This window comes from Rissa tridactyla, chromosome 1, assembly GCF_028500815.1.
Source record: "Rissa tridactyla isolate bRisTri1 chromosome 1, bRisTri1.patW.cur.20221130, whole genome shotgun sequence".
NCBI classification, from domain to species: domain Eukaryota; kingdom Metazoa; phylum Chordata; class Aves; order Charadriiformes; family Laridae; genus Rissa; species Rissa tridactyla.
Window position 1 is genome coordinate 212474796 of NC_071466.1, and position 25308 is coordinate 212500103.

The 25308-nt window shown below is 38.4% G+C and overlaps 1 protein-coding gene across 7 annotated transcripts in view; it reads left to right on the plus strand.

Annotated features, from left to right (window-relative positions):
* Positions 1 to 25308, plus strand: part of USP6NL (USP6 N-terminal like) — a 131262-nt gene that overhangs the window by 59277 nt on the left and 46677 nt on the right. For all 7 annotated transcript variants that reach the window (XM_054208003.1, XM_054208270.1, XM_054208099.1 and 4 more), the window contains 2 exons: positions 18637 to 18676; positions 23537 to 23617. In XM_054208003.1, coding sequence (XP_054063978.1) covers positions 18637 to 18676; positions 23537 to 23617 — 121 coding nt within the window. The remainder of the gene's footprint in view (positions 1 to 18636; positions 18677 to 23536; positions 23618 to 25308) is intronic.

A 25308-nucleotide genomic window follows, 5' to 3' on the forward strand; every position in this document is an offset into this window, starting at 1 on the left:
AAACAGCTCTATTTTACACAGAGGTCTTTGTGTTGCTAAACTACAGCTGCAAGAGCAGGTGTCTGGTTTTGCAGCTGCAGTTGTAGGCATTCTTAACGGAGAATGGAGGTCAGAATTATTTCTGGTGCAAAAGTAATTGAAGCGGCTGCTAAGTTCACCACTGACTTCAATGGGAATTGAATCACGCGCCTTTAGATTTGCAGGTGCATTATTGATTTTGGTATCCTTATGAACTCCTGAACTTTTCCTGTTACTTGTATTGTGATATTTGCCTTTTTATACATTAGGCATGGAAGAATATTATTCATGTCTGCTGCAGTTGCTGCTGCAGTCACTTTTCAGGAGCCTTTTGTGGCTCCAATGCCACAGTATATTTGAGGTGTAGTTATGGAGGTGGTGCTTGGCAAATCACCACGTGCCAGTTTCTGTACTGCTGTAGCTGTAACTTAAAACTGCTGTGGGTATCCTCGCATCACACTGCAGTCCTCCTTGTGGTGTGGTAGGGTAAATGGACCTTAGTCATTAGACCATACTTCCTTTCTAGTAACATCTTTAGTCACCAGTGCAAAGTCTAGGCAGAATTCATTCTCTGCATAGTCAACTTCAAGGGATGAAATCTGAAAGATTTATAACACACGAGCGCTGCACAAATTGACAATGTATGTAGATACTTTGTCTCTTCACTAATTGTCTGATACGTGTTGCTCACATGCTAACGATGTCTCGCTGTAAGGCAGATTTCACCTGAGAGTGCCATCAAGGCTGCTTTATGATTCTTTCTTTAAAGAAAATTCATTGCAAATGACATTTATATTTTCCTGAGAAATAAAATCTTGCCTAATAGGAGAAATATAATTAGGATAAGCACATCAACTGCCTTTCCCTGAAAAGACAATTTATATTGCACTATAGATTTTAACTATGGTCTGGGTTCATGTAAACTGCAATACTGAGCCTGTGCAATGTGCTGTTTCTGAAAGGAACTCCTATTCCTACAAGGATTTGAAACTAAGCAGTATGTACCAAAAGCTTCAAACAGTTGCCTTAATGGTTGTCCTCCATAAAACCCGCAAGACCCATAGTTCCCTGGGACCCATCTATCAGGTGTTCACAGTGTGAATTAACAAATCAGGCCAATGCACATTGAAAACTGAAAGTCTGCAGACAGTATCAAACTTAATTTTGATCTCTAATTGAGATCTGCAATGATTTGTAATCTTGTTTACTCTGGCATCTTAAAATACTAAGTAGCTGAAAAATGTCTTTTGTATCAGAAGGCTGCTGGATGTGGGGAACCTGATGGAAAATTAGAGTTTGTTTGCTCAAGTACAAATAGGCCTTGATTACTATTGGTAGTTCATAAACTTCTCTTTCTCCTTGGCTGTGTCCTATCTGCTGCTTTCCTTGGTTCCGCAAAGGTGCATTCAAAGTTCAGCTGATTGCTGATAGGACAGAAAAGATAAGTTTGATGGGATGAAGCACTCAAGCTGCCTGTGTAACTTGCCACCAAGAAGAAGCTGAGAGAAAGTAATGGCTAGAGACTTTTCAAGAGTAGCTTCAGTCTAGATCTATGATTCTACTGGTGTCTCAGTGTCCTTATTTGTGTGTCAAAATGGGAATTAATAAACTTGGAGAACCTGAAGACACTTACACTTCTATTGTCTTCCTGCCATACCAATAGAAGTGGGTAAAACTGTTTAGATTTTCTTCTGAGAACATACCGAGTAGCAGAGGGAAGGTGCCTTTTTATGTAACAGTGTAGAAATTGCTAGTGATGGGAAACAGATATGACATTTCCCTTCAGGTGAGATATCTCACCTTAAGGCTAACATTCCTTTGAGACCCACAGTTGAAATATCTGTTGGGCAGCTTTGGTTGATTCTAATTGTTGTTGTAGTATTTATTGTTCACAGTAGTTAAGACCGTCTTTACCTAGCACTGTCTTGAATTTTTAATAGCTGCTGTCTTAAGAACACAGTTCAGTTTAGTTGCTGTAGTAGTGTTTTTGTTTTGCAATTCTGTAAATGAATATGGAAGTTCTAGTTGACCTTGGATGTTAAAAGGAAATTGTTGTGGACAGGTTATTAAAATAGCTATTTAAAACAAAAAAGCTGAGTTCATACGTAATGAATTTAGGGAACAAGAAAGTAAGTTCAGTCATAAGTACCAAAGCATTATCATAATGAGACTTGTTTGAAATGAATAAAGAAAAGTTTTAGATGGAAGCTGGATTTGAGAAGGTGGTTTCCAGCAAACCACGCCAAGCTGGGAAATAACCCCATGGGCAGCCGAAGGGGTTTGTCACTTGAGATGTTTAAGACCAGTTGTACAAAACAGAATGCACCTACGAGGGGTATGGTTGGTGGGACTGTCTCATCTGTAACGGGTATATTTTCATTAGAGCGGCTTATAAATTGTATATGAGAGGCGCGCACGAACCAGAAAGAGTTAAAGTCTCATTACTGTCTAAAATGTAGAAAACTCGTCCTTATTGTTGTGGCGAGGCTGTAAAAAAGTGGTGGTCATCATGGTTTATTTAAGCCATATGGTGTTGCTGGCAAAATAGTCTCAACTTGGAGTTTTTTTTACATAATTTAATTGATTACCAAACAACAACATTCTGATTGCTCATTTGGGGTGGGGGCGGGGGTGGGGCAAAACATAAAACTTTAATGAACACCTAGGGGGAACACCTTTCTCCCTTCTGCCCCCAGGACCAAATTCCCTTGTTTTTTGCCATGGGTTACCCTTGGCTTATCCCAGTTCCTTTGGTGAGGCAACAGGCAGTGCAGGAGGTCGGGGTCCTGTGTGCAATGGTTTCTTTATGCCTCTCCTGGTTTCTCAGCTTGTTTTCATCTACAGCTCGTTATATCTTACTCGTTTTCTGCTGCCCCAGCATGGGTCACCCACAAGCTGCAGTCCCTCTTGGAGACGTCCCTTCCTTGGAGTGATGTGCCTCCTTCTGAGAGAACATCTCCTTCCATGTGTCTCTTCTGCTTGTCCCCACATCTCTTCTATTTCTCCTGCCTCTAGCAGCTGCTGCGCTTTTAAAAATAAGCTTTTCGTAGAGGCATCATGGGTTTCTCCAAGTGATTGAAGTTTTGGCACACGATGGCTTGGTTACAACATCTTCAGAGCCGGCTGGAATAACCGTGACTGGAACAGGGCAGATCATGGCTCCCTCCCATGCAAGTCACCCCTGCAGCCTCCGGCTACTGAAACCCTGCCAGTTCTGCCCAATGCATGTAGTGATGAGACCCACCACTCTGGGTATGGAGTCAAGCACTGGAAAGTCACTGGCACAAAGGAGGCAACTGAGATGTTGGCCAAGGGAGCCAGTGTTTTCTGGACATGTTGGTACCAGAACTCTGTAAACGTGACCACAGTTCCTGGATTCTCTGTTGTACAACCTGAATATGTGTTTGCTTCCTTCTGTAAGGTTGAGGATGTATTCGGAGAGAAATCCTTTCAGTGCACTGTTTTCCAAGGGGAAAAAAGGCCATTTCAGAGTCCAGAGGCCTCAAATGACTCTGAGGACACGGATCAGTTCTGGGAGAGCTACGCTTCGGATGCTGATGTGCCTTCTCGTAGCTGAGAAGGTGCTGCACGTGTGCCACCTGGACCCGATTGATAGCTCTTCATACTTTCCGGTGTAGTATTTCCAGCCGTGCTATGTTAATTTCAATTTGCAAAGCAATATGAGAAAAGTGAAGTAGTATGGGTTCATCTCAATACCTTGTCATACACTATTAATTTCATTAGCATTGTTCATCTTAATATAGAGTCGTTTCTGTCAAGTACTGTTGATCTTCCCCAGTGTCACCTGGTGTAACTTCACTCTTCACCTACATAATGTTTGTCTGGGAGAAACCCATGTCAGGGAGCTCATCTTAGTCGTGAACACAAGAGTCTTGAGAGAACAGACCATTGTATTTCTTACAGGTCCTGTGTGTAACCACTGTGGTTACTTATAATCATAAAAATATGTTTTAAAAAAACCAGGCTGCAACATGCCTACCCAAAAAACTTCAGGCATGGTCCTTATTCTGTAAATTTTCCAGTAAAATTCCTGCTGGACTCCTGATTTCACATTATAGTGTGGGAATGCTGAACAGTAGGGCTGATGTGAAAAATACCATTCATTTTTAAAAGGAACGTTTTTTTCCTCCAGGAAATCTAGCCACCAGAGTTTATATATACAGTCTACCAGTGTTTTGATAAGATCAAATTTTCTTTTCTAGAAGATGCATGCTTGAAACTGTATCTGATGGATAGTTTTTTCCATAGCTGTAGCTGATCGAATTCTAGCAGACCATCTCCAGGGACCGTGATAGTGCTCAGATAAGCCTTAGTCTATAATATATGACTTTTTCAATCAAGTATTTCGGGAATGGGAGAAATGCCTCAGATCTCCTCACAGATAGTTATAACAAAAACTGTTTCAGCTGTTTGTGGAAATGAAAAAGATGGAATGTGTTCGGTATTCATAAAAAAAATGAGGGGGTTTTTTGGTGGTTTTTTCCTTTTTTCTTTTTTTTCCTTTTTTTTTTCTCTTCTTCTTGGATACATCTTGTCTCTTTCATAAATGTTGTGTCAAGCTACCTCATTTTTTTTTCAGATTCAATCCAAAGTTCTCTTTTCATGCTCAGAATACACACACGCACAAACACCAGAATGTTGCAATTAAAAAAAAAAAAAAGACAAACCACAAAAAACCCAAACAACAACCCCAAAACCAAGTAGAAAACAAAAATAAAACCATTGCCCCAGAAAACTAAACTCCGAACACCCTGCATCCCACAAAAAAAGCAGTTCCTTTCTGTCTTATCTTGGAGCCTGGCTAAATTTTAAAGTAAGTTGTTCTTAATCTTTGTGCTGTGGACTGTTCTTTCATAGAAACTTTGCCTTGTAGATACTTCTATTTGCAGTTTTCCTAGCAGCGGTCAATGATAGGGGAATAATTTCAGGGAAGAAAAAACTAAAGGAATTTCTGAGTGTCTCGAAGCTCATAGCAGGCATTCCAGCAATGCCTTGGGATCTGGGATTTCCCCCTTCCCCCTCCTTGAATTCTCTTGTAGATTTGTTACTGCTTTGGGATGGTTAAAAAAGGCGACTAGAATTAATATGTTAACCCTTGGGTGGTGGCAAGTGCTCTACTACTCCTAGGAACACTTAAAAAAAAAAAGATTTCCTTTATTTTTTAACCCTACAATTTAAATAATAATATCTATATTACTTTGTTTATTTAGAAGTGGCAATTATACGAATTATTTTTATAGTTAAAAAAATTATTAGAGATCTTAAAGCAACAAAAGAAAGCAACAAATCCAAATTGTAGTCAATGTTTTGTAAATAAATAAGAATTTAAGCTTTAACTGAAGATCACTGAACCACATATTTAAACAATATTTTCGGGAATCTACCCTTGTATTTATTTTTTTGCGGAACTCTCCATCTAGCTGCAAGGACAAAATGACTTTATTCCTTCCCCTTCCTCCCTGCCCCAAATAATCTTAAGGTTGAATGGTCACAAGAGAGTCGGCTGATTGGGATTTACAAAACAGCCTAAACTTTGTTTGTGCTCCTAAAGTAGGGTAGAAGCTGAAAGCAGCATTTTGCAACTCTAGAGGTCAACACCAATTTCATGGTTAAAGAGCTGGTCCTCTTCTGGGCCTTCCAGCGCCAGGCCAAAAGTCAGAGAGCAGGATAAAGCCTCAGCGTCTCCCTGCGATGGCACAGAAAACTAAAATTTGAGCAAATCTGAACAGGTAGAAGGCACCTTCCTTTGCCTAGGTCTCCACACCGATATACCCCTCTTCGATATACTGCCAGGTTCTGCGCTTCTTTGTGCTGAACTCTCTAATTCATTGGACAAAATTTCCTCTTGAGTATCATACGTCAGCCGGGATCATTCGTTTGGTACCTGTTAGAACCAGTGATTTCGGTCCTTTACCAGATAGTGACCGAGCAAAAAGTATTGGGGAAAAAAAATAATAAAAATCCACACCTTTACTTTTTAGCTCACAATTAGGATTTATATTATCTGGTCTTTTATTAGCAGTATGTGAGAGTATGTTCTCATTTGATTCTTTTATTTATCTGTCTGTGTATGTATCTATCGCCCAGCTGTGAAGGAGGCATTCCGTTTTCTTTTATAGGAAAACTTTTTCAGACCACAGTTGTGCTTTTCTAAGTAAGCAGAAAATAACATTGCTTTTTGAAATTCGGGTCAGGTACAGCTCAAGGCAAAATTTTACTACTCTACATTGGGAAACATAGATTATTACTAATATACGCTGACTAATACATTGCGGAAAGCATTGTAAGTGTTCAGGTCTTAATAGATACAAAGGAGAAATAACAGAAGAAACTACACTTTATTTCCTGTAAGTTTTTAAGAACTTTTTTCTTTCCAGCCTTCATTGATGAATGTTATCAACTGAATTGTCCTGTTAACTTTCAATAATGAGCTGTGAAAATCAGAAACTGCCGTGATATCACTTAGGAAAAAAAAAAAATGCAGCAGTTATTTTAAAGACTTTATTTCTCCAGCCTGCACAACGTGAATTCTTTTCAGGTCTTGTTATTATCAAGGTCTATGTTAACTTGCATTAATAATTATTATCTTACAGCAATAACCAATATTTTGGTTTTGACCAGGTTTTGTGGTCAAACTTGGATGATTCTGCTTAAACATGTTTTTCTTTTATTACCTGTTCAATAAATGGAAACGGGGGGATGTATGTGCACTGTGGGATCAGCATAGTGAGGTTGCTTGTTTTTTTTTTTTTACTAGTAAAGGAAAAGATGTACAATGGAAGTATTAATGGTAGAAAATACAGACGTGCGTTGTTTTTCCCCTCCCTCCATTCATGAAGCTCTCTTAAAACTTTGGGTTAGATTCTTGTACTAGTCTTACAGTAGCTCAGCGCTGATTTTGATGGAATTGTACCGATTTACAGCAGCTGGGAATCTGACTCTTATTCCTTCTCGCATGAGTCTGTTAAAGCAGTGAACATGCTTTTAGAATGGTTTGCGAACGCTGGAGATTATTGCGGTGCCAGAGGCGCTTTTCAAATAGCACAGTTTGTTATTCTTTCTTTTGCTGAGATAGAGGCCTACCTGTTCTTCTCCATCAAACTTTACTCTTTAAAAAAAAAAAAAAAAAAAGAGTATTGTATTTTTATTAGCTCTGTAATGCATTTCTGCAGCATGCTGCAAAAATGAGCTCGGGGAGCAAAGAAATGGAGAACTCAGTCAAGAATTGTGATATACTCCATTAGATGGCTCCAAATGAAACTATTGATTTTATTTTTTTTTTTCTCCAGTATCATTATTTTGCCCCTAACTTTTTAATAGGGAGCAATATGATGAGCACTAGTTATCCTCACTCTCATTCTGTTTCTTGGTAATTTATACATAGACTTGCTGAAAAACAATCCTTGTCTCGAAAATATTCTTCGTACATTCCTTAGTACTTTCTACAACCTGCCTGTTGAACCACACGTCCAAGAACAATAGCTCTTACACAACTAATCCTGCTGTTTTAAGCAGGTACAGGGGTGAAATCTCTCCAGGTAAGAGATGGAAGGACTGGTCTCTGAATGTTCTTGGCAGCAAAAACAGTTACGCCGAGACGCCAAAAGTTTTGGGTAATAGAAATTAAAGAAAGGAGCAGGGTGGCTGTAATTCGGTAATAATCAAAGCAGTGTTCAAAAAATAGGGATTTTTATATAATTTTCGTTTCAAATTTTAATAGAAAAGCCTGCACATCAAAGCTTAAGCAAAGAGTGCTAAGGTTGCAGGGAGGGTTGCAAACTTATCGTTCATAGTGACACACAACCACTACCCTTGATTTTGTAGGCACAGTAAGCATTGCCAAACGCATTAAGCGATAAGATGATGTGCTAAAACAGCAATGAAATTATTCTTAACAGTTCAGTTGTAAACATAAATCTTACTGCATTTTATGTATCGTGGTCGGTCGTTAGGGACTTGCTGTCATTTTCCTCTCCCCCTCTTTTTTCCTCGGCTTTGTGAGACAGGGTCGGACCTACTTGTCAGGCGAGTGGCTTAGCTCTCCCCTCCCTCGGGAGGAGAGTGGGCTAAGTTCAGCCTCTTCCAGCTGCCAAAGATAGATCTTTATTTAAAAAATGAAATAAAACTCACATCTCAGATGTTAGAGTTGTGTTTCTCTTAATTCCTTTTTTTACTAAATATATGAATGTGCCTGATTTTGACTGTGTAGAATTTTTCATTATAAAGATTAACTATGAAAACGCCACTGTGGTCTTGCATTGCGGGCGATGGATTTTGCCCTCTAATACGTGATACATTTCCCTGGACTGATTTTGCTCTGAAGTATTCATTGCTAATCAATGTACTGAGGAACTGCTGTTTAAAAAAAAAAAAAAAAAAAAACCACCCACAAATTTCAGCTCTATTTAATGTTCCTTCCTTTTGCCCTAATGCACACTGAGGATATTATTATTTTTATTTAAGGAGAGAAATGGAAGTTTTCTTGGGTTAGTAATTGAGGTTCAGAATGCTTTTTTTAGATCTGTCTTCCTAGCATTAGACAAAACCATTTTTCATGCATGCGTTCACAGGGAACTACTTCTAAAAGGATATTTTAATTGCATTTCTGTATGACAAAACCTGGTTTGAAAACGCAGCAATGATAGATACGTAATAAACTTTAATGAAGAGGTTTTACAAATTTTACTATTTATCAGTTATGGAACTCCTGATGAGTTAAAATGAATCTCCGCTTAATATGCAGTTGTGAAGTGATGGGGCTGAGTTTGAGACAGACATTTCAGAGACCACTGTAAATAGGCAATTTTATTTAAACATCACTGACAGTGGAAGAGTACATTGGATTTGCTGTAAATTTTACTTGGTTGTATTCGGTTCTGACTCTTTTAGTTTATAGCTCTGCTTCCATGATGGATTTTGATCTCTGCATGTGTCTCCAGTTATGGTGGTGGTTGCGTTGTGATCCTTTTCTTTGCATTGATGCATTTGAACTTATTTCTAAAAGCGTGAGATGTGTATGGCAATTTGCAGTAATTGCTTCCTTAGCTGGATGTCTTATTTTGCAATAGCACGTGGTCAGAAATGTTGCTTTAGAATGTGTTTTGGCTGCTATGAGGAACTTTCCAATGCTTTTACTGTTCTCTTTTCCTCACACTTGCTGTTTAAACAAGTCTTTTTTGCCAAACTGATGGCAAAAGTGGTCATTTATTCAAAAGCTGTGCCATCAAAATTGTCTAAACCAGACCTTGCAGAAGGGAGAGGAACCAGACTTTCTCTCACAGATGATGACAATCACATAGGATCTTGTAGTATCTGCACATCACTTGTGCTTTTGGTGGTAGAACTTCACCAGAAGATGGAGGAAGTGCCTTATTTCTGGTTCTGACAAGGTCATTGTCCGAGACAGGCTTGCTTTAGAACCTCATGAAGCTAAGGAGGCTATTTGAACCCAGAATCAACTCATTTTATGCAAGGCTTGAAATCACCTGTTTGAAGAGAAGCGGCCAACCCCCTGTAATGTAAGCCAACCCCAATGACAGCTGAAGAACCTGCCCCCTGGAGTGCTATTTGTAGCCACAAAAGGAGAGTAGTAGGATTTCAGGTGTATCTTTCTCAGCCGTGGTTTTGTTGTCTAGTCAATTTTTGGCTTCCATTGGTAAATAAACAGCTTTGCGCATGTGCTGTGCTCTCATGGTTGCCATCATTTTTTTTAATATCTAAGTGTCTAGAAGTTACCAATAAATTTTTCTGTGGTTTGGTCTGCTAAATTCAGTTCCTTTACAAAAGAATTTAAGATGTTCTTCTCTCTAATTCAGTGTTTTTCATGTTAATGAAAGTTGGTGTTTTTTAAACCTTTGAATCCTTTGAATGGATTTGTGGTTTTTAATTTTATTTTTTTTTAATTTTTCCTCTTATGTTATCATGATGATCTAGCGTACGGTTCTTCTGCAGCTCTCCCTTCATGCAGGCTCTTCCCGTAGGAGGAGGGAATGTTTTGTTATTATTTGCTATCATTCAGAATGCTATGGATTTTTTTCCTCAAACAGTGTCACAGTTGTACCCGTTTCTTTAGTTTATTCTTAGAACTACAATTGAAATTTGAATTTTAAATCCATTCTTTCAGCTGAGTTAGTCCAGGCTGTCGCTTCAGCAATCCTCTGCAGATCCAGAAAGAAATGAGGTGAACGCAATCCCCCAGATTTGGCTGCAAACACAAAAGTAAGCGGCGGGATAATTCTGCCAACTAAGGACAAATAGTGTGGTTTTGTTAGCGGCTGCTGCTGCTTGATTTGAGTAAAAGATCACCCATTGTGTACTAGGAATCTGTGAACTACTTCCTTTTACGAAAAGTTATTAGGTAGCAGAACTAAAAAAGTGTTTGAATATGGTAATACATGATTTAATTTATACAACATACTTACAGCGATACACATTGGTTTTGAGTTACTGCTTAAGCCCTAAAATGTAAGGATTTAACATAATCGTTATTACCACATATATTTCCTACTATATTTAGCATTTATAGAAGATTAAAGTAACCGAGGGGAATGTCCAGAGAGTGATTCACTGACACTGATTTTAAAGAGCACTGAAAGGGGTCTGGGGCAACAGGTTTTAGAAGTGCCAAGATGCTGCTACTCTTGACCCACGTGAAGGATCCAGCAAAATGGAATTTTAGACTGCACAAAATTATTCGTAAAAGTAAGTGTAGGTACGTAAAGCATTGGGCTTCAGCGGTGAACAAATAAATATATATTGCTGGACTGCTACCATTTTAGTTAATTTATGTTGGAATACTCTTTGCATAGCACATGAATTTTAATACAGATGAAGCTGCCAACATGTTAAGTCCTGGATTGCTATTAATATATAGTGTAAGTGATCTCGCCAGTAACTAACCTTAAAGCAGTCCTTAAAAGCAATCTGTATATGGATGCTTAAGGAAAAAGGATGGATTTTTTTAGATAATGATGTATCAAATGTAAATCAGAAGCAAGGCAAAGAGATTAATTCTTTTTCATTTGTCTTTTAGCCACTTGAGAGCTTTCAGGTAGCTTAGACTAATTTTTACCTTTTTAAAAAGGCACTCTAGAATGTGGTTCTGAGGAGACTTTTTTTAACTTCAGTGTTTATGTTCAATTAAAGTGACGTAAAGATCACTGGAAATGCTGTTGTGCTCCGTTTTGCAGACAATAGATTTTCTCAAACATTTGCTGATTACAAGTTGGGAAAACTTTACAGTTTGCATATAGAACATGTGTTTTACTGAAGACACACGAAAGCATACATTTTAGTATGTGGCAGTGGAAATACAGCTATTTTTTGCCATCAATTTCTTGATAATTTTTTAAATTGGCAATAAAAACTTTACAGTGAAGTTATCTTCTGCCAAGCAGGAAAGTATTTTACTAAAAAGTCACCACTTTGAGATTTAGCTGAATTTGATAAATCTTATGATTTTATTTTCTCCCCTCTCTGAGAGTGTGCATTGCTTGAGGCTTTCTGGACAGGAGCTACATGTTCATGGCACTGTGCTCTGCGTATTGGCAGCAACGTTCTCAGAATCCGCAAATAATAATTGTAACTAAAACCTAGTCACAAAATTACCCATGATCCAGTCTTTTCCCAGCATTAAGTTCATTCTTGCAGCCTGTTTCCTGATAATTATGTGGTGGAATATCACATTGGCTTATCCCGTATGTTAATTAATTGCTTTGGCTTGCTTATGAATTTTAACAAAACTTGTGAAAGCTGTTTTTTAATCTGCTGTAGTCACCACCCCCATACTGTGCAGAGGTTATTTGGTGAAAATTCCAAGTGGATGATTATAGTAGCAGAGCTGCAATTATTTTGATAGACACACACAATCAAAATTGTGAATTTTATAAGTGAAATGTGTAATGGAAAGAAGGAAGTGATTCATAGAATTTCCATAGAAGTGATCCATCCGTCTGTGGAAAGGCCATCATTTAGTTTAAAAAACAGGTTTTTTTATTTTCTCCTTAATATTTTCAGAAATCTTTTCCACATATTATTGGTGTTGAAAACGACACTGTTGCCTTTAGTTTCCATTCAAAGGCTGGAAGATTAAAGCAGTCATTCGTAATCAGAATTCTTCTGAAAATTAACTTGTTTGGACTAAAGGATCTGAATTCAGTGCTAAGTTGTGCTTTAGATTTGTGCTTTAAAGAGTAAGTTAATCATAGTTCTAAAGAAAGGCATGACATTGTAATATTGTTTTATTTCTACTTCTAGTGGTTAATGAGGTTTTTTTCAGTTGATTTCAGAAAACAGTTTGCTTTGTAGCCTGTCTTGGGAAATAATGCAGATGTAGAAATTGACATTATAAGTAACAGGGTTATGTGCGCCATGAATCACACAATTAGTCTTATTTGCCTTTTGTGAAGCACTTACCAGCTAACTTTAGAACAAAGATCAGTGCATGTATTATATGACAGGAGGCAGTAAAAGCTACCTGGAAACACGACATATATATAAAATAAGGTGTCATTCTTCTGCAAAGCACTGTTGTAACTATCTGTAATACTGGGTATTGCTTTGACGGTTTTAGTGTGCCCTGTATGGGACACTGAAAGACAGGCAGGCCTAAGAGAACACCGAGTCAGTGTGTTTATTGTTGGATAATTGGTTTCCCAGTGTGAAGGTGCGAATTTTTTGTCTAGTAAAGCTATAGACTCCTACAACTCGCGTCTGACTAATTACACAGCCTAAAAACTGTTCGTACTTGGGAAGATTTACTTTCTCCTAATATGTTTGAGTACTGAAATGGTGTTGCAAATTGTTACCCGACAATCTGAGGTTTATATTATACAGCAAAACAACTCCATTTGTACTACAGCTTTTCTTGTTCAGGTATGTCAACTGAATTCTTCCCTTCTCATATCTCATCTCTGCATGATCACTCTTCATGAATTTATTTCATGACACTTTGGCTTTTCAGTTTTATGCCTTACTAATGGTTTTTGTCAGTGTTTCACTAACAAATTCCTTGCTCATAGAAGTTCTAAAACAATACAAATGACTGAATTGTTATTATTTTTTAAAGAATTCATTCGAAATAATTCTCCTGGGTGGTAGCAAGCATGTTTTCCTCATGGATTTAAACACTTAATATTGCACCACAAATGAAAAACTGGACACACGGCATCTATTTCTTCATGATGAAACCACAAAGACAAGTGTTCTGCAAGAAACTTTCCCCACGCTATTTAATATGTGACACCAAATATGATTTTAAAATACTTTTCAGTTAAAATGTGCATGCAATAGCAGGTGATGCTATTGCACTTAGTAGTACTTTGAGGAGAGCAAAAGAAAATAATTGAGCAATAGTTTGAGAAACTACTTTGTGTAGGGACTGCACCACAGTTTTATGAGGATTCAAGTTTTTTAATACTCGTGTTATAGTGAGTTCAGTAATACAGGAATATTGAATTTAATTGACTTTTTAAATTCAAATAATGTCTTGTACTTATCACAATTATTCCTGCAACATGTTTCAGGATAAAGGACCCCAAAGTTCTTCACAGGCTAATTCTCTCCGGGGTAGGAAAGACTACAGCAAGTAGAGAGGGTTTTTAAGCGAGTGGTGTGTTTTGAAATAGAAGTTATGAGAAAGGAAAATAGAGTTTACAAAGAAATTTTGAATGTAACAGCTCTTTGAGCAAGTAAGCTTTGTGGTAAAGATTTTTAGTTTATTATGGTCAATTTTTGTTACTTTTTTTTTCCAGTGAAAAATTGAGTGTCAGGTTCTATACAGCTTTGAACTGTGAGGAATTGAATGATCCTCTGGAATTTATAGTTCTGGGGTTATCAGCATATCAAACCTGCTGATTATTGCACTAAACATCTTCCATCCTCAACTGAAGCTGCAAATGATAGAGGAGCCTTTACATTTCTTAAATTTATTTAAGCCGAACTAGAAGCAGGGAAATGTTGTGATTTGAGACAGCAGGGAACATATTTAGGATTTAAATACAAATGTAGGAAAAAAATAAATCTGATGACTGACTAATATGAGAAAGTCTTTCCTTGCGTTTATATTGAACAAATATATCAAAGTGCTGTTTAAAGAAGACTGATTTAAACAGCAGCAGTGGGTAGGTGACTATAAGCTTGTTAAGTCTGAGTCTTTTCAATCTATTTAAATTACCACTGTTACTCGAGGAGGCTAATTACAACACATAGCTTAATGGTCAAAACCATAGATCTGCATGTTCTGAGTGTCACATATTTATGCATTTCAGATTAATATTTAAGTTCTCTTGAAAAATTCATGAAAACCTGTGTTAGCCATCATAGTGGATTTAAAGATGTAAAATCCATTCATCGCTTATAATCTAATAAAAAAAAGCATTTTCAATCAAGTCCTTGTTCTTCAAAATGAAATCCTGTTTCTTTGAAAGACTTCCTTTGCATGAAATCCTCACCAGAAGGTGGTAATAATCCAGACTGAAAGGTAGGAATAAGACTTTGGGCTGGTGCTTCAGATAACCACCAGAGAAGGCCACAGGCAGAGGTCCTGAGTTCCAGTCGGATCATGAAGACTAGTGCTTCCTCCCAGTGAAATGTCTTTGCGGAGCCTTCTAGCAGGAAACCCAGCACACCTTTGCGTGGACTCTGCTCCTTACTGGAGTCAGGATTTGGTCCCAGCGTTTTGTGGCTCCCAAACCTGTAGACAACATCTTCAGCCCTTTCTGTCAATGCCGTAGCACCAGAGCTGCCGGTGGGGACAACCAGAGCCCTTGAGCTGCTGTGGGGTTGCAATGGGCCACCCAGCCTGCAGGGGGGAGGCTGGAGTCTTTACGCCTGGGGCAAAGGCACATGCCAGATGTAATGATTTGTGATTCCTGCCTGATTCAATCCGTGGATTTGCCTAGTTTGGATCTTTATTGTGAACAGTAGAGTGTTAAGATTTCATTGCTGCTAAGTGAGACCATATTTACGTGAGTGCAGTTAAAAGCTGTCTCTGTGACTCCTCTTTTGAGTATCAAGTCTTGTATGGTTCCAGGCTAATGATGTTAATCAGTCCTGTTCTTCTTCACTGTATCCCCTAAATGAATATTACTTGAGCTATTAAAGGAAAGCAGACATCTTAGGGCTGGATGTGACTATATTACGTTAATATTGTTTATTACTTCTCATTATTACTTGGTGAAGTACACAGATAGAAACATCAAAAAATACAAGTTTAAATAGGCTGGGGACAGTGGGAGAAGATTCAACATTAAAAGAAATAATGAAGGTATAACAAAATTAGATTGGCTGGGAAAGGAAGGGGAAGATTTATCATTATAAAGGAAAAAAAAAAAAAGAAGGTACAATTAAATTACATTGATTAATAGACAATAATTGATTTCATGTCTCATCCCACCTAATCCTTTTTAGGGGGAAAAAAAAATATCTGTGAGGTGCTTCTGTGTAGAAAATATACACTAAATGGAAATGTATTTATTTAAAATATCTTTAGGGGGTTGAGAGAGTTTGTTTGCCCACGATGCCTCTCCCTCAGTCCTTGCAGGATAGATTTGAATATTTTGTATGTGAGTACATGGGTGTAGTTCGTGCAATCTAGTTAATTGAGAGGAAGATCTCCAGGAACTCCTGCGTTCCAGTCCAGTGAGTTGCTGAGCAGCCCGGGGCAACTCGCACAGCTTCTGCCCTGTTTTCCTGGTGCTCAGCTGCCAGCAGCATCTCGGGGAGCAAAACCGTGGGACTGGCTTAATGCGCTCCTGTAGAATTTCAATGCTTAAAATGTATAGGTATGTGGTATTAGTGCATAGCTGTGCAGCTAAAGAAATAATGAGGAATGTAGTCATAAATATGCTGCTGGATTAATTTAGTGAGGGATCACGGTGTCGGCTTCTTTCACCGCTCAGTGGATTCAGCCATGTCTTTTCTTTGCACATCGGTGGTAACTTGCAAAATTAGCAAAGAGCAATTCTTTACTAAAACGTCACAATTCATTGTGAGAAAATGTTTTCGATTCGTTGTGATTCATTGTGAACTGTTGGAGCAAATCCAGAGGAGGCCATGAAGATGCTCAGAGGGCTGGAGCCCCTCTGCTGTGAGGACAGGCTGACAGAGTTGAGGTTGTTCAGCCTGGAGAAGAGAAGGCTCCAGGGAGACCTTAGAGCCCCTTCCAGTACCTAAAGGGGCTACGGGAGAGATGGGGAGGGACTCTTGATCAGGGAGTGGAGCGATAGGACGATGGGTAGTGGTTTTAAAGTGAAGGAGGGGAGATTTAGATTGGATATTAGGAAGAAATTCTTTGCTGTGAGGGTGGTGAGACACTGGCCCAGGTTGCCCAGAGAAGCTGTGGCTGCCCCATCCCTGGAGGTGTTCAAGGCCAGGCTGGATGGGGCTTTGAGCAGCCTGGTCTAGTGGGAGGTGTCCCTGCCCATGGCAGGGGGGTTGTAAGTAGATGATCTTTAAGGTTCCTTCCAACTCTTAACCGTTCTATGATTCTAAAATAAGATTTGATTAATCTTTCATGTGATCAGTTTCCATGCCAGATTAGCAAATGTGAAAATAAACTCTCAGGTGGTACCAGTTGAGCAGAGGAGTTGCTGTGTCTCGTCTGAGTCTGTGGGGACGCGGAGCTGTTGGGTCGGTACATTCCACACTGGTGGAGGCACTGGGGGAAGAAGCCTCTGTAGAGTGCCCAGCCAGCTGCTGGTGTCATCTTGTAGGGCCACGAAGGACAAGGCTGCTGGGCGCTCGTCGTGCTGTGCCCGGTGGCTGCTCCGGGTGGAGGTGGACAGTGTCCGCAATTGAGGCGGCTGCTCAGAAACTTGGTGTGGGAGAGAAGGGGTCGCTAAAGAATTGAAAGTTTTAAATGACATTTGAAAAGCTTAGCAATCTTTGTATTTAAAACCAGACAAAACAACAAAAAACCCCAAACATATTATCAAATTGACTTTTTTCTTCCCTTTTGCTAATTTTTTTCTTGCCCTTTGCTTAAATTTTTTTTAACTTCTGTTCACATAAGCTTCATTTTGTGATGGTGTTTGGCATACAAAGGGCTTACTTTCAGTTTGTTAGTTTAGTTATACGGGAATGTACATGATACTATGATTTTATAGCACTTACAACCTCATTTAGCACTGAACATAGGCAATTTCTAGTGCGTTAGGCAGATGTTAATCATATTTTTTTAGATTTTGATGTTGTACATCAAGAAAACTTAGATATTTGGAAAGTGCTTCTAAAGGATTATGCTTTTTGCAGTGCTGTTCAAAAGGAACACTCTTCCAGTTTCTAAGTTAGTTTCTAGGCCGTCTACTGGAAACTCTGATCTGTGTGTGTGGTCTCCGAGAAGGTGTTGATCAGGGCAAGCTTTTCCATTAGAGGAAGTAATTCAAATGTAATTCTTTAGCCAAACGTAACTCCTGAATTTGAAACTGCATCTTTTAAATAAAATACATGAGATCAAATATAATTTAAGCATTTTGCATCAGACTGTTCTTACATTGACTAGAGCAAAAACTACTTTTGTAGCCCTCTCCAGTGTTTTGTTTTGTTTTTTTTCCTTGCAAAGGTTTGAGAGTGGTCTGAAGTAGTGTCCTTGCTATAGACAGCTATAATGATGTGGGGAGGGTTTTTTTTTTATAATATCAAGCCTCAGTAGGAACTTTTTTTTTTAAAAGGATTTCACAATGCCTGCTTTTTAGTCCCTTTTAAACAGGGTTTTGTTGGGTGCGTTATTTATCTGATCTGTAGAACAGAAAAAGGGAGCCGTGCTGCTTGCAGATGAGCTGCAGTGTTTTCAGAAGCCGCAGACGATGCAGGCGAAGGAAGGAATGCTCGTTTGGCATCAAAGTGGTCCAGTTACTTTTGACAAGAAAAGCAGAAGTTTCTTTGATAAGAAGGACAGAAGTTAGAACCCTCAGAATGAAACTAAAATAATATAAAGCCTGAAAATGTATCTCTTCAGAAGCTGCTTTTCAAGTTTTCAGTTCATAACCTGCCTCGGCTAAGAAGTGAAAGGACCGTATTTTTAAATGTTAATAATATACCTAGTAATGAAACTGGTTGTGTGTTTGTTTTTTTTTTTTTCTATGACCTCCTCCCTATTAATCAAAGTGAGTTTTGTAGAGTCTTGAGAAAATGGAAGTTAACTCTCCTAAGTTAAGCAAAATCTCAGTGCCTCTCCCAGGGCACGGTAGTAAAGAAGGAGAACCTTTTCTAAGGGCATTTCAGCTAACAGTAATAAACAGGTCTAATAAAAACAAATTGCACTTGGGTTTCAGTTCAGTAGTAGAGCAGAGTTCTTTTACTAAAGAAAAAAGCCACTTTAAGTCCTTGTCTTTTGAAGATGCACAACTACTTTTGATTTAGAAGGTTTAAGATTGAAATAATTCTAATTCTTTACTTAAAACACTGAGTTTTACAGTGTTCAAAAAATAAATGCCCAGGGTTCCTGTTTGTCACTGTCTTAATTCTCTAAAGTTCATAATTCTTGTTTACTCGTTACTACATATTGCTACAGTAAATGATTACTTGTAAGAACCTGTACAGAAATGATTTTGTGCCAAGATTAACCAAGAGTAATACGAACTTTGTCTTTGTTTTCAGTCCAGAGGAGCTTCCTGTCCGTGATGTAGCAATAGAAAAGGTAAGTCCAGTGTCTTCCAGTCTTTTGACTAGGAAGTAAATGTTTACAGATTTACGACTTTTTAAATATAAATCATTGTGAAATGAGGAGGTGAAGCATTTTAGTGATTTGCATTCCCAAAGAAACATGTTCTGAGTCCCATAAGGACTGTGGTCCTTGGGGCTGTGTTAACTCGCCCACAGATCCCTTGGGGCCCGCAAGATCTTACGTTCACTGGTTGCAATGAGACATGAGTTCTCCTCACCCATTATATGACCTAGTAAAGGAAACGGAGCTCCTTAAGAGATCACACCCGGTTCTGCTCTGAAAGAGCGAGATCTATTGTCTCTGTGTCATGAGCTGTCATCAGCTGTGCTGGGTGGGCGGATTGTCCAAGTGAGGTGGTGGCTTTGATGCTGCGGTAAGTGTCTGTCCCCTGAGGAGTGTAGCCTGCTTTTCTAGTTTTGGTAAATGGTGACAAATATCCTGGCTGCCACTGAAACAGTGACGGCCTCCCTTGTGACACTCAGTTGATGAACGAGGTGTATTCTGGACGTGCAAGACCTGTCAGCAGCTGCTGTAGGTCCTAGTCCAAAAATCCTCTGCTGCTGGAGGGTACTGGAGGAGAAGTTTGGGAACTGATGTTCTGGAAACGTGGAAAGCTTTTATTAAAATAATCAGGAACTGAATTTCTACTTCTCTGGGCCTAGATACTATCGGTATTTCCCCTTGATCTGTCAGGCCCATTGTTATGTCCAAGACCAGATCAGATCCTTCTTGTTTGTCCACATTAATCTTTGGTATCGTCAGAAAACTAACAATAAAATATTTGAAGCTGGAAGGTTAGCTCCACAAATCAGTAGAGTGCGTGGAAGAGGGACGGAGTGATTTGTTTTAAGGTAGCTCAGCTCCCCCAATGTTAAGAGCAGCAGTGTTTCTAAAAATGAATTCTTTTGAGTTTCAATATTGGGCTAGTAAGAACTTCTCATAAAAGAAGGGACCTTCTGAGTCCCTTTTGTTTTGCATTGGTTCATGTGTGTTTCTGCAAACACAGCCTGAAATAGTTGCATTTTCCTGCCATGTTCCATTACATTTAATAACATAGTGAGTGTATATATAATTTCATTTCCATCACAAAGACACATCAGGTTGATGACTCTATGAGTGTAAATATTAGACAGCTTGCAATTGTTGTGGTATATATGTTTTGAAGGTCTGATTCACTGTAGCTTTTTAGTTAGCCTTAAATTATTGGGGGAAATTAGTGTCTCCGTTCTCTGTCCCATATTGTGTTCATGCTGTGTCAGACAAAATGTCAGTATAGAAACTGTATTTATTGAATCAATGTGAAACTGCAAATCTTGTGCCTTTTTATAATGGTACAGTAATGCTCCTGTATTAGGCTCTTGGTTGTACTCCTGATGATATCCTGACCTCTGCTGGCTTGAGGTTTATCTGTCTTCTGTCAGCGGTGTTTGAATCTTTACAATTCTCAAGATACCATTCATGGGATAATTAATGTGTCATGTTTATGTAGGCTAGTGCTAAAAGCTTTCTGTCTAGTATCTTTTAAAGTCACTTATTTGGCAGAACTATTTATGCTTTCTTTTGCCTTACTTGCAAATTTTACAAAATATTCCTAAGTCGTGTTTTCCTTTAGTTTGCAAATTATGTAAAGTGTTGTGTAGCCTTGAATTTTGAATCTCTCCTTCATATACCTTCTAGTGTAAAGCTTAAGCTGGGTTTTCTGTGTGTGGATTTGTGTATGTGTGTATTTACACGTGTAATACTTTTAGCTGAGGCATTATTACTGTGAATGCAGAGTAATTTTGATGCTTCATTACCTTGCCGGGCATTTGGTGGCTTAAATGCATTGAATCATTGTCCTACATTATGAACTACATAACCTTCAGCTGAATCATGCAGCACATCCGAGGTAAAACTAGGGGAGGAAAGGTCATCTGGAAGAGAAAAGTGGATGGAGAACTGACCTCAGGAAATCTGGAGTCTGTGTCTGACTCCGTTTTTGAAGTGCTATGAAATGTTTTGTAAGTCATTTTCAGTTCGTTTTGTTTTGTCCTTGGTTTACTCGATGGCAAATTCTCCAGGGAACTGTTCAGGGAGTTCTGGTTTTGTCTGAGGCTTCTGCTAAAGCATTGCTTTAAGCCTCAGCTCTAGCACACTTGCTCTCCAGGAAGGTAGAGAGCGGCACAAAAGATGGATGCTTGCCAACTTAACTTCATGCTTTTTTGCTTTCAGTAGTGTATTATTTACTGACACAAGAGTAAGAAACCTTCTCTGCTTCAGTTAGGGATTCTGGTATTCCCAATGGCAAAAATGCTTCAAAGTGTAAAATGTACTCAGAAGACAGATAAATGGATTTTTTTTTTATTTTTTTTTTTGGTGACAACTGCATGGAACTTGCCTGAAAGAGCAGCAGCAGCCGCCGTCTACTCTGCAATGAGCCTCGTCAAATCTATCCATGTTTTCAGTGTTGCACCTGTTAGACATGAAAGCGAACATAATTCAGACTGGGAAGAAATACCTAAAACTTTTCAACAACTGAACACAGAAATAATTGCTATTTTGACTACAGTAGCATCACTTGAGAACTGGGATAAATTGACACAGAAGACATAAAAGCTTGAACAAACCTACAATTGAAGTGAGCTGCTGGCTCAAGAGATCAAAAATCTTGAAAATAGATCAAACATACAAACAAAAAGACTGTGGGAGCAGATAGGGTTTTATTTTTCTTACCAATTATCTGAACAACCTGTTGAGGGCAGAGACCTGTCCTGACTTGATAGCAATGTTATTCCTGCAATCTAAACTATGCCTAGAGAGCGTCTGCTTTAGAGATGTTAGAAATGCTTATTTCTTAAAGGGGGTTGCAAGTGCGGAGAAGAATTAGAAACAAGGTGGTAAAAACTATGAAATACGGGAAGCGGTGGGTTTTCTACAGTTCCCCTCTAACATAACTCTTAAGAAAAGTGTTTAAAATAATTATTAAAAATATTAATAATTAAAAAAAAGGCAAGTGGTTGAGATATTGCCAAATACAGCACGGAACCTGAACACGAGTGTGGGCAGTTGATTGCAACGTGAATAGTTAGATAGAGTTGAGAGAGTAGAGGCACTTCTTTCCCCATAATTTTCTTATCCTTGTGTGGGGCTTATGTCAGTTGGATTCAAATAAAAATAATTTAAAAAACCAAACCCAACATATTTCCAGGACACTTCATAGACTGAACTGTGGTTGGGGTAGACCTTAAACAGTCAGCAAGTCGTACTTCTGCAAGTGCAAGGCTTTGAGCTCCTACATTAAAGAAGTCCTTTGCCCGCCTTGTTGCACTGATAGCCAAGAAAGAATGCACAAATTCTGATGAGTAAAAGCCTGAAGTAAAATTAGAATTCTATTGAGGCAATAAGTAATAATTTTCTCTTATTCCCAACATTTCAGATGCAGTTAATGAAAGTATTAATAAGTTTTCAGTATCCTGCAGAGCTTTGAAATTAAACTCTTACATTGTTCCTGGATTGCATCACTAATCACATGAAACAAAATATCCTTCCTGTCTTTATTAAGCCCTGGATTTGGAGGTAGAGGGGCTGTAGTCTACAGAATAATTATTTATTTACATTCATCTTTGAAGAGAAAGCAAAAGCCACACACATACGGTTTTCTGCTTTAGCTTTTCCAGTGTTGATCCTCGGCTCCAAAGGATTGCGAAAGAGATGAAATAGTGTATTTAAAAAAAAAAAAATATCCTTAATGGTTAACTTTGTAGTAATTATCAGAGACACCTCGCCTACTTCACAGCATGTAAAACTGGACTGTAAAAAATACTGCCTAAAAATCTCTTTTTCATTGGAGCCAGCAAAATACAGATTTTTGGCTGTGAAGAGCCAAAGTGAAATCCCAGGGATTAAAATAGCTAATTCCAAGTGCTTGTTTGATTCCCAAATTCAAGAAGTTGATGGCAACTGTAACTGTTCACATAGGCAGAATGGCAACCCTTACGGTAGTAGGGTTGTCCCGTGCTTTTAAAGTTGTGTATAACACAAATAATGCGTGGAAGTCACATTTATTATGTTACATGTTATACTGCTCGATACAACTATTTATTTGCAGAAGATGGGGTTTGTTTTGAGTTCTCATTTTATCACCTTGTTCTTGAAACATTCTTGCCAGTAACATAATTTAAGCAAGTAGATCTGACCTTCAGAAGAAACCCTTGCTGTTAAGATACAGGGCCATTGAGGTAAAAATGTACTGAGCCAGGGGTGAGAGTTACAGCAAGGCTTTCAACATCCAGAATTAGAACTTACTCCCATTTCTGCGACTGCCCTGTAGCTCTTGCATGCGCTTGGTTTTGTTCATATCCTTTGTACCTTCTTAACTTTGTGCCTTTTGAGAAGGAATGGTTCGTGTGATCACTGGAAAACAGCAGCTAATTGTGATTAGGGCAGGTCTGGGTGAAGAGGATCACCATTTCAGAGTCAAGTAGCTTTTAAAACGGTCGCAGCAGAAATTATTTGCCTGCAAATTTACTGAGAATAAAAAAAAAAAAATAAAGTTTTTTTTGTACTTGCTAAAATTGCATAGAGAAGGAACTTCTATAAATCTTGTACTTAAACTCATCTTACAAAATACAGTTCTTTACATGGTGCTGAAATGAAGGGTTTCTGCTTGTTTTTTGGTTGACTCTTTTGTCTGGATGTTTGAAGTGAACTGGTGTTATACTTTGTTGCTGTTCTTAGATGAATGGATAAAAAGTAGATGCTGCGTTAAACTTTTTCTCAATATTTTTAGAAATACATAAATAATTTAAAATGTATTCATCTTGATAAGATTAAGAATGTCTAATTTCTTTTCAGCAAAAGCACCTTGAAATTGAAAGAACTACAAAATGGCTTAAGATGCTGAAAAGCTGGGAAAAATACAAGAATAGTGAAAAGGTAAAGTTATACGTGCTTTTTTCATTAGCTATCACTTCTGAATTAATATATAACCTTAAACTAGATTGTTTCTGAGATCTGGAAAAAAAAAAAATCACACTGAAAGAAAAAGAATTTTTATTCTGCCAAAACACAATAATACGTAATAACCCAATAGCAATAACAATCTAATGAAACTGGTGGTCAAATGCAAGGAATCTCTAAGGGCAGTATTGGGTAGGCTCTCTGTCATATCCGTAGTCATAATTGTGTGCGGTACTGCATTGCTCTTGCGCTGTGGGACTGAACGAGGATCGTACAGCAGACTGCGTTCACGGCCGCAAAATAATCTGTGGAGCGGATGAAGCATCAGACCCGCATGTCTTGTCCTGCAGAGAGCTACAAGTTGTATTTGCTTTACGCTTTGAGAATGCAAAAGAGGGAAAAAAGAAAAATCTTTATAAACTTTAAAAGAGGGGGACAGCTTTAAATGGGTACAGCTGAATTCTTTGGGAATCGCAAATCCCCTTTCAAGAGTTATCAATTTTAACTTTACTTTTTTTATTCCTTTGTATTCTGGTTATTGTACTAATTTAAATTTAAAGTAACTCTTTTGAGGTACTGGTGGCATCTTATTAAGATCTATGAGGTTTTTTTATTATTAATCTTCTCTTCTATGCTTTCCATTTTTTCTTCCCCCTCCCCTGCCCCCCCCTGCCCTTTTTTGCAGCCCAGGTTTACTGATAGGCCTAGGATAGCTTACAGTCATGGATCAGTGAAAACCGCCTTGAATAACTCTCCAAGGAAACTGATTAGTTATAACGTGGGGCATATAGTTTGATGTTTAAATTATCACGCTTGCCGGCACGGATACCTTAGGATATCCCAAGATACGCAGTTGCTTTGTTAAAAGGAGAGTTGCACTGAGGAAGTTAAAAGGTAGAAAGTATAGGAAGCAGTTCAGTGCCCCGTCTGTCCCCTTTGGGATAAGTCTGTTTTTTCTGTGAATAATATACAACACAGCGTTCACAATCTTCGAGAGAGGTGAATTTTTTTGATGGTATGAATGGGATCTACTTTTGAATAGAATACTTTATACCTCGATAAGCTTTTTGTATTTCGGAATCAATATGGAAGAGCTGAAATATGCTGGCAGCTACTTAACAGAGTTCATTCTTGATATTTCAAAAAAAAAAAAATAAAGAAGTAACATTATTTTCTATGTGAAGCTGCGGGTGAATTTTAAGGAAATGAATTGCCCATTAATAATCTTTAAATTGCTTTGGGGGTTTTTAGTTACAGAATTATTTTTATCCTACTCAGACAACAAATAATGATCCGAGGGTAATGACAGAAAGTGGGTTATGCCATTAAGTGCTAAGTGCTTTTACTTGCTTTAAAAGCTAGGTAGGGATTTTAGTGTGAATAGTTTATTTGCTGGAATTGTAGTCTTGGCCATCTTAAAACTATGGAAGAATTTCAAGTTGGGAGAAACTTGCTGGAGTGGCTGTATTCCCAACGCTGTGTTCCGGGGAGGGTTTTATAACTGTTCTTGTGGCAGTTTGGTGAATAATCCACAGAATTTGAGGTGCCCGAGTTCAAATTCCATCATCTCCACAACAGAGCTTAAAACTTGCATTTTGTATTGGGGATTCTGGGGGTATTTTCTGATGCTGCTGATCCACTTGTATTTTGCTGAGGACTCAAGGACA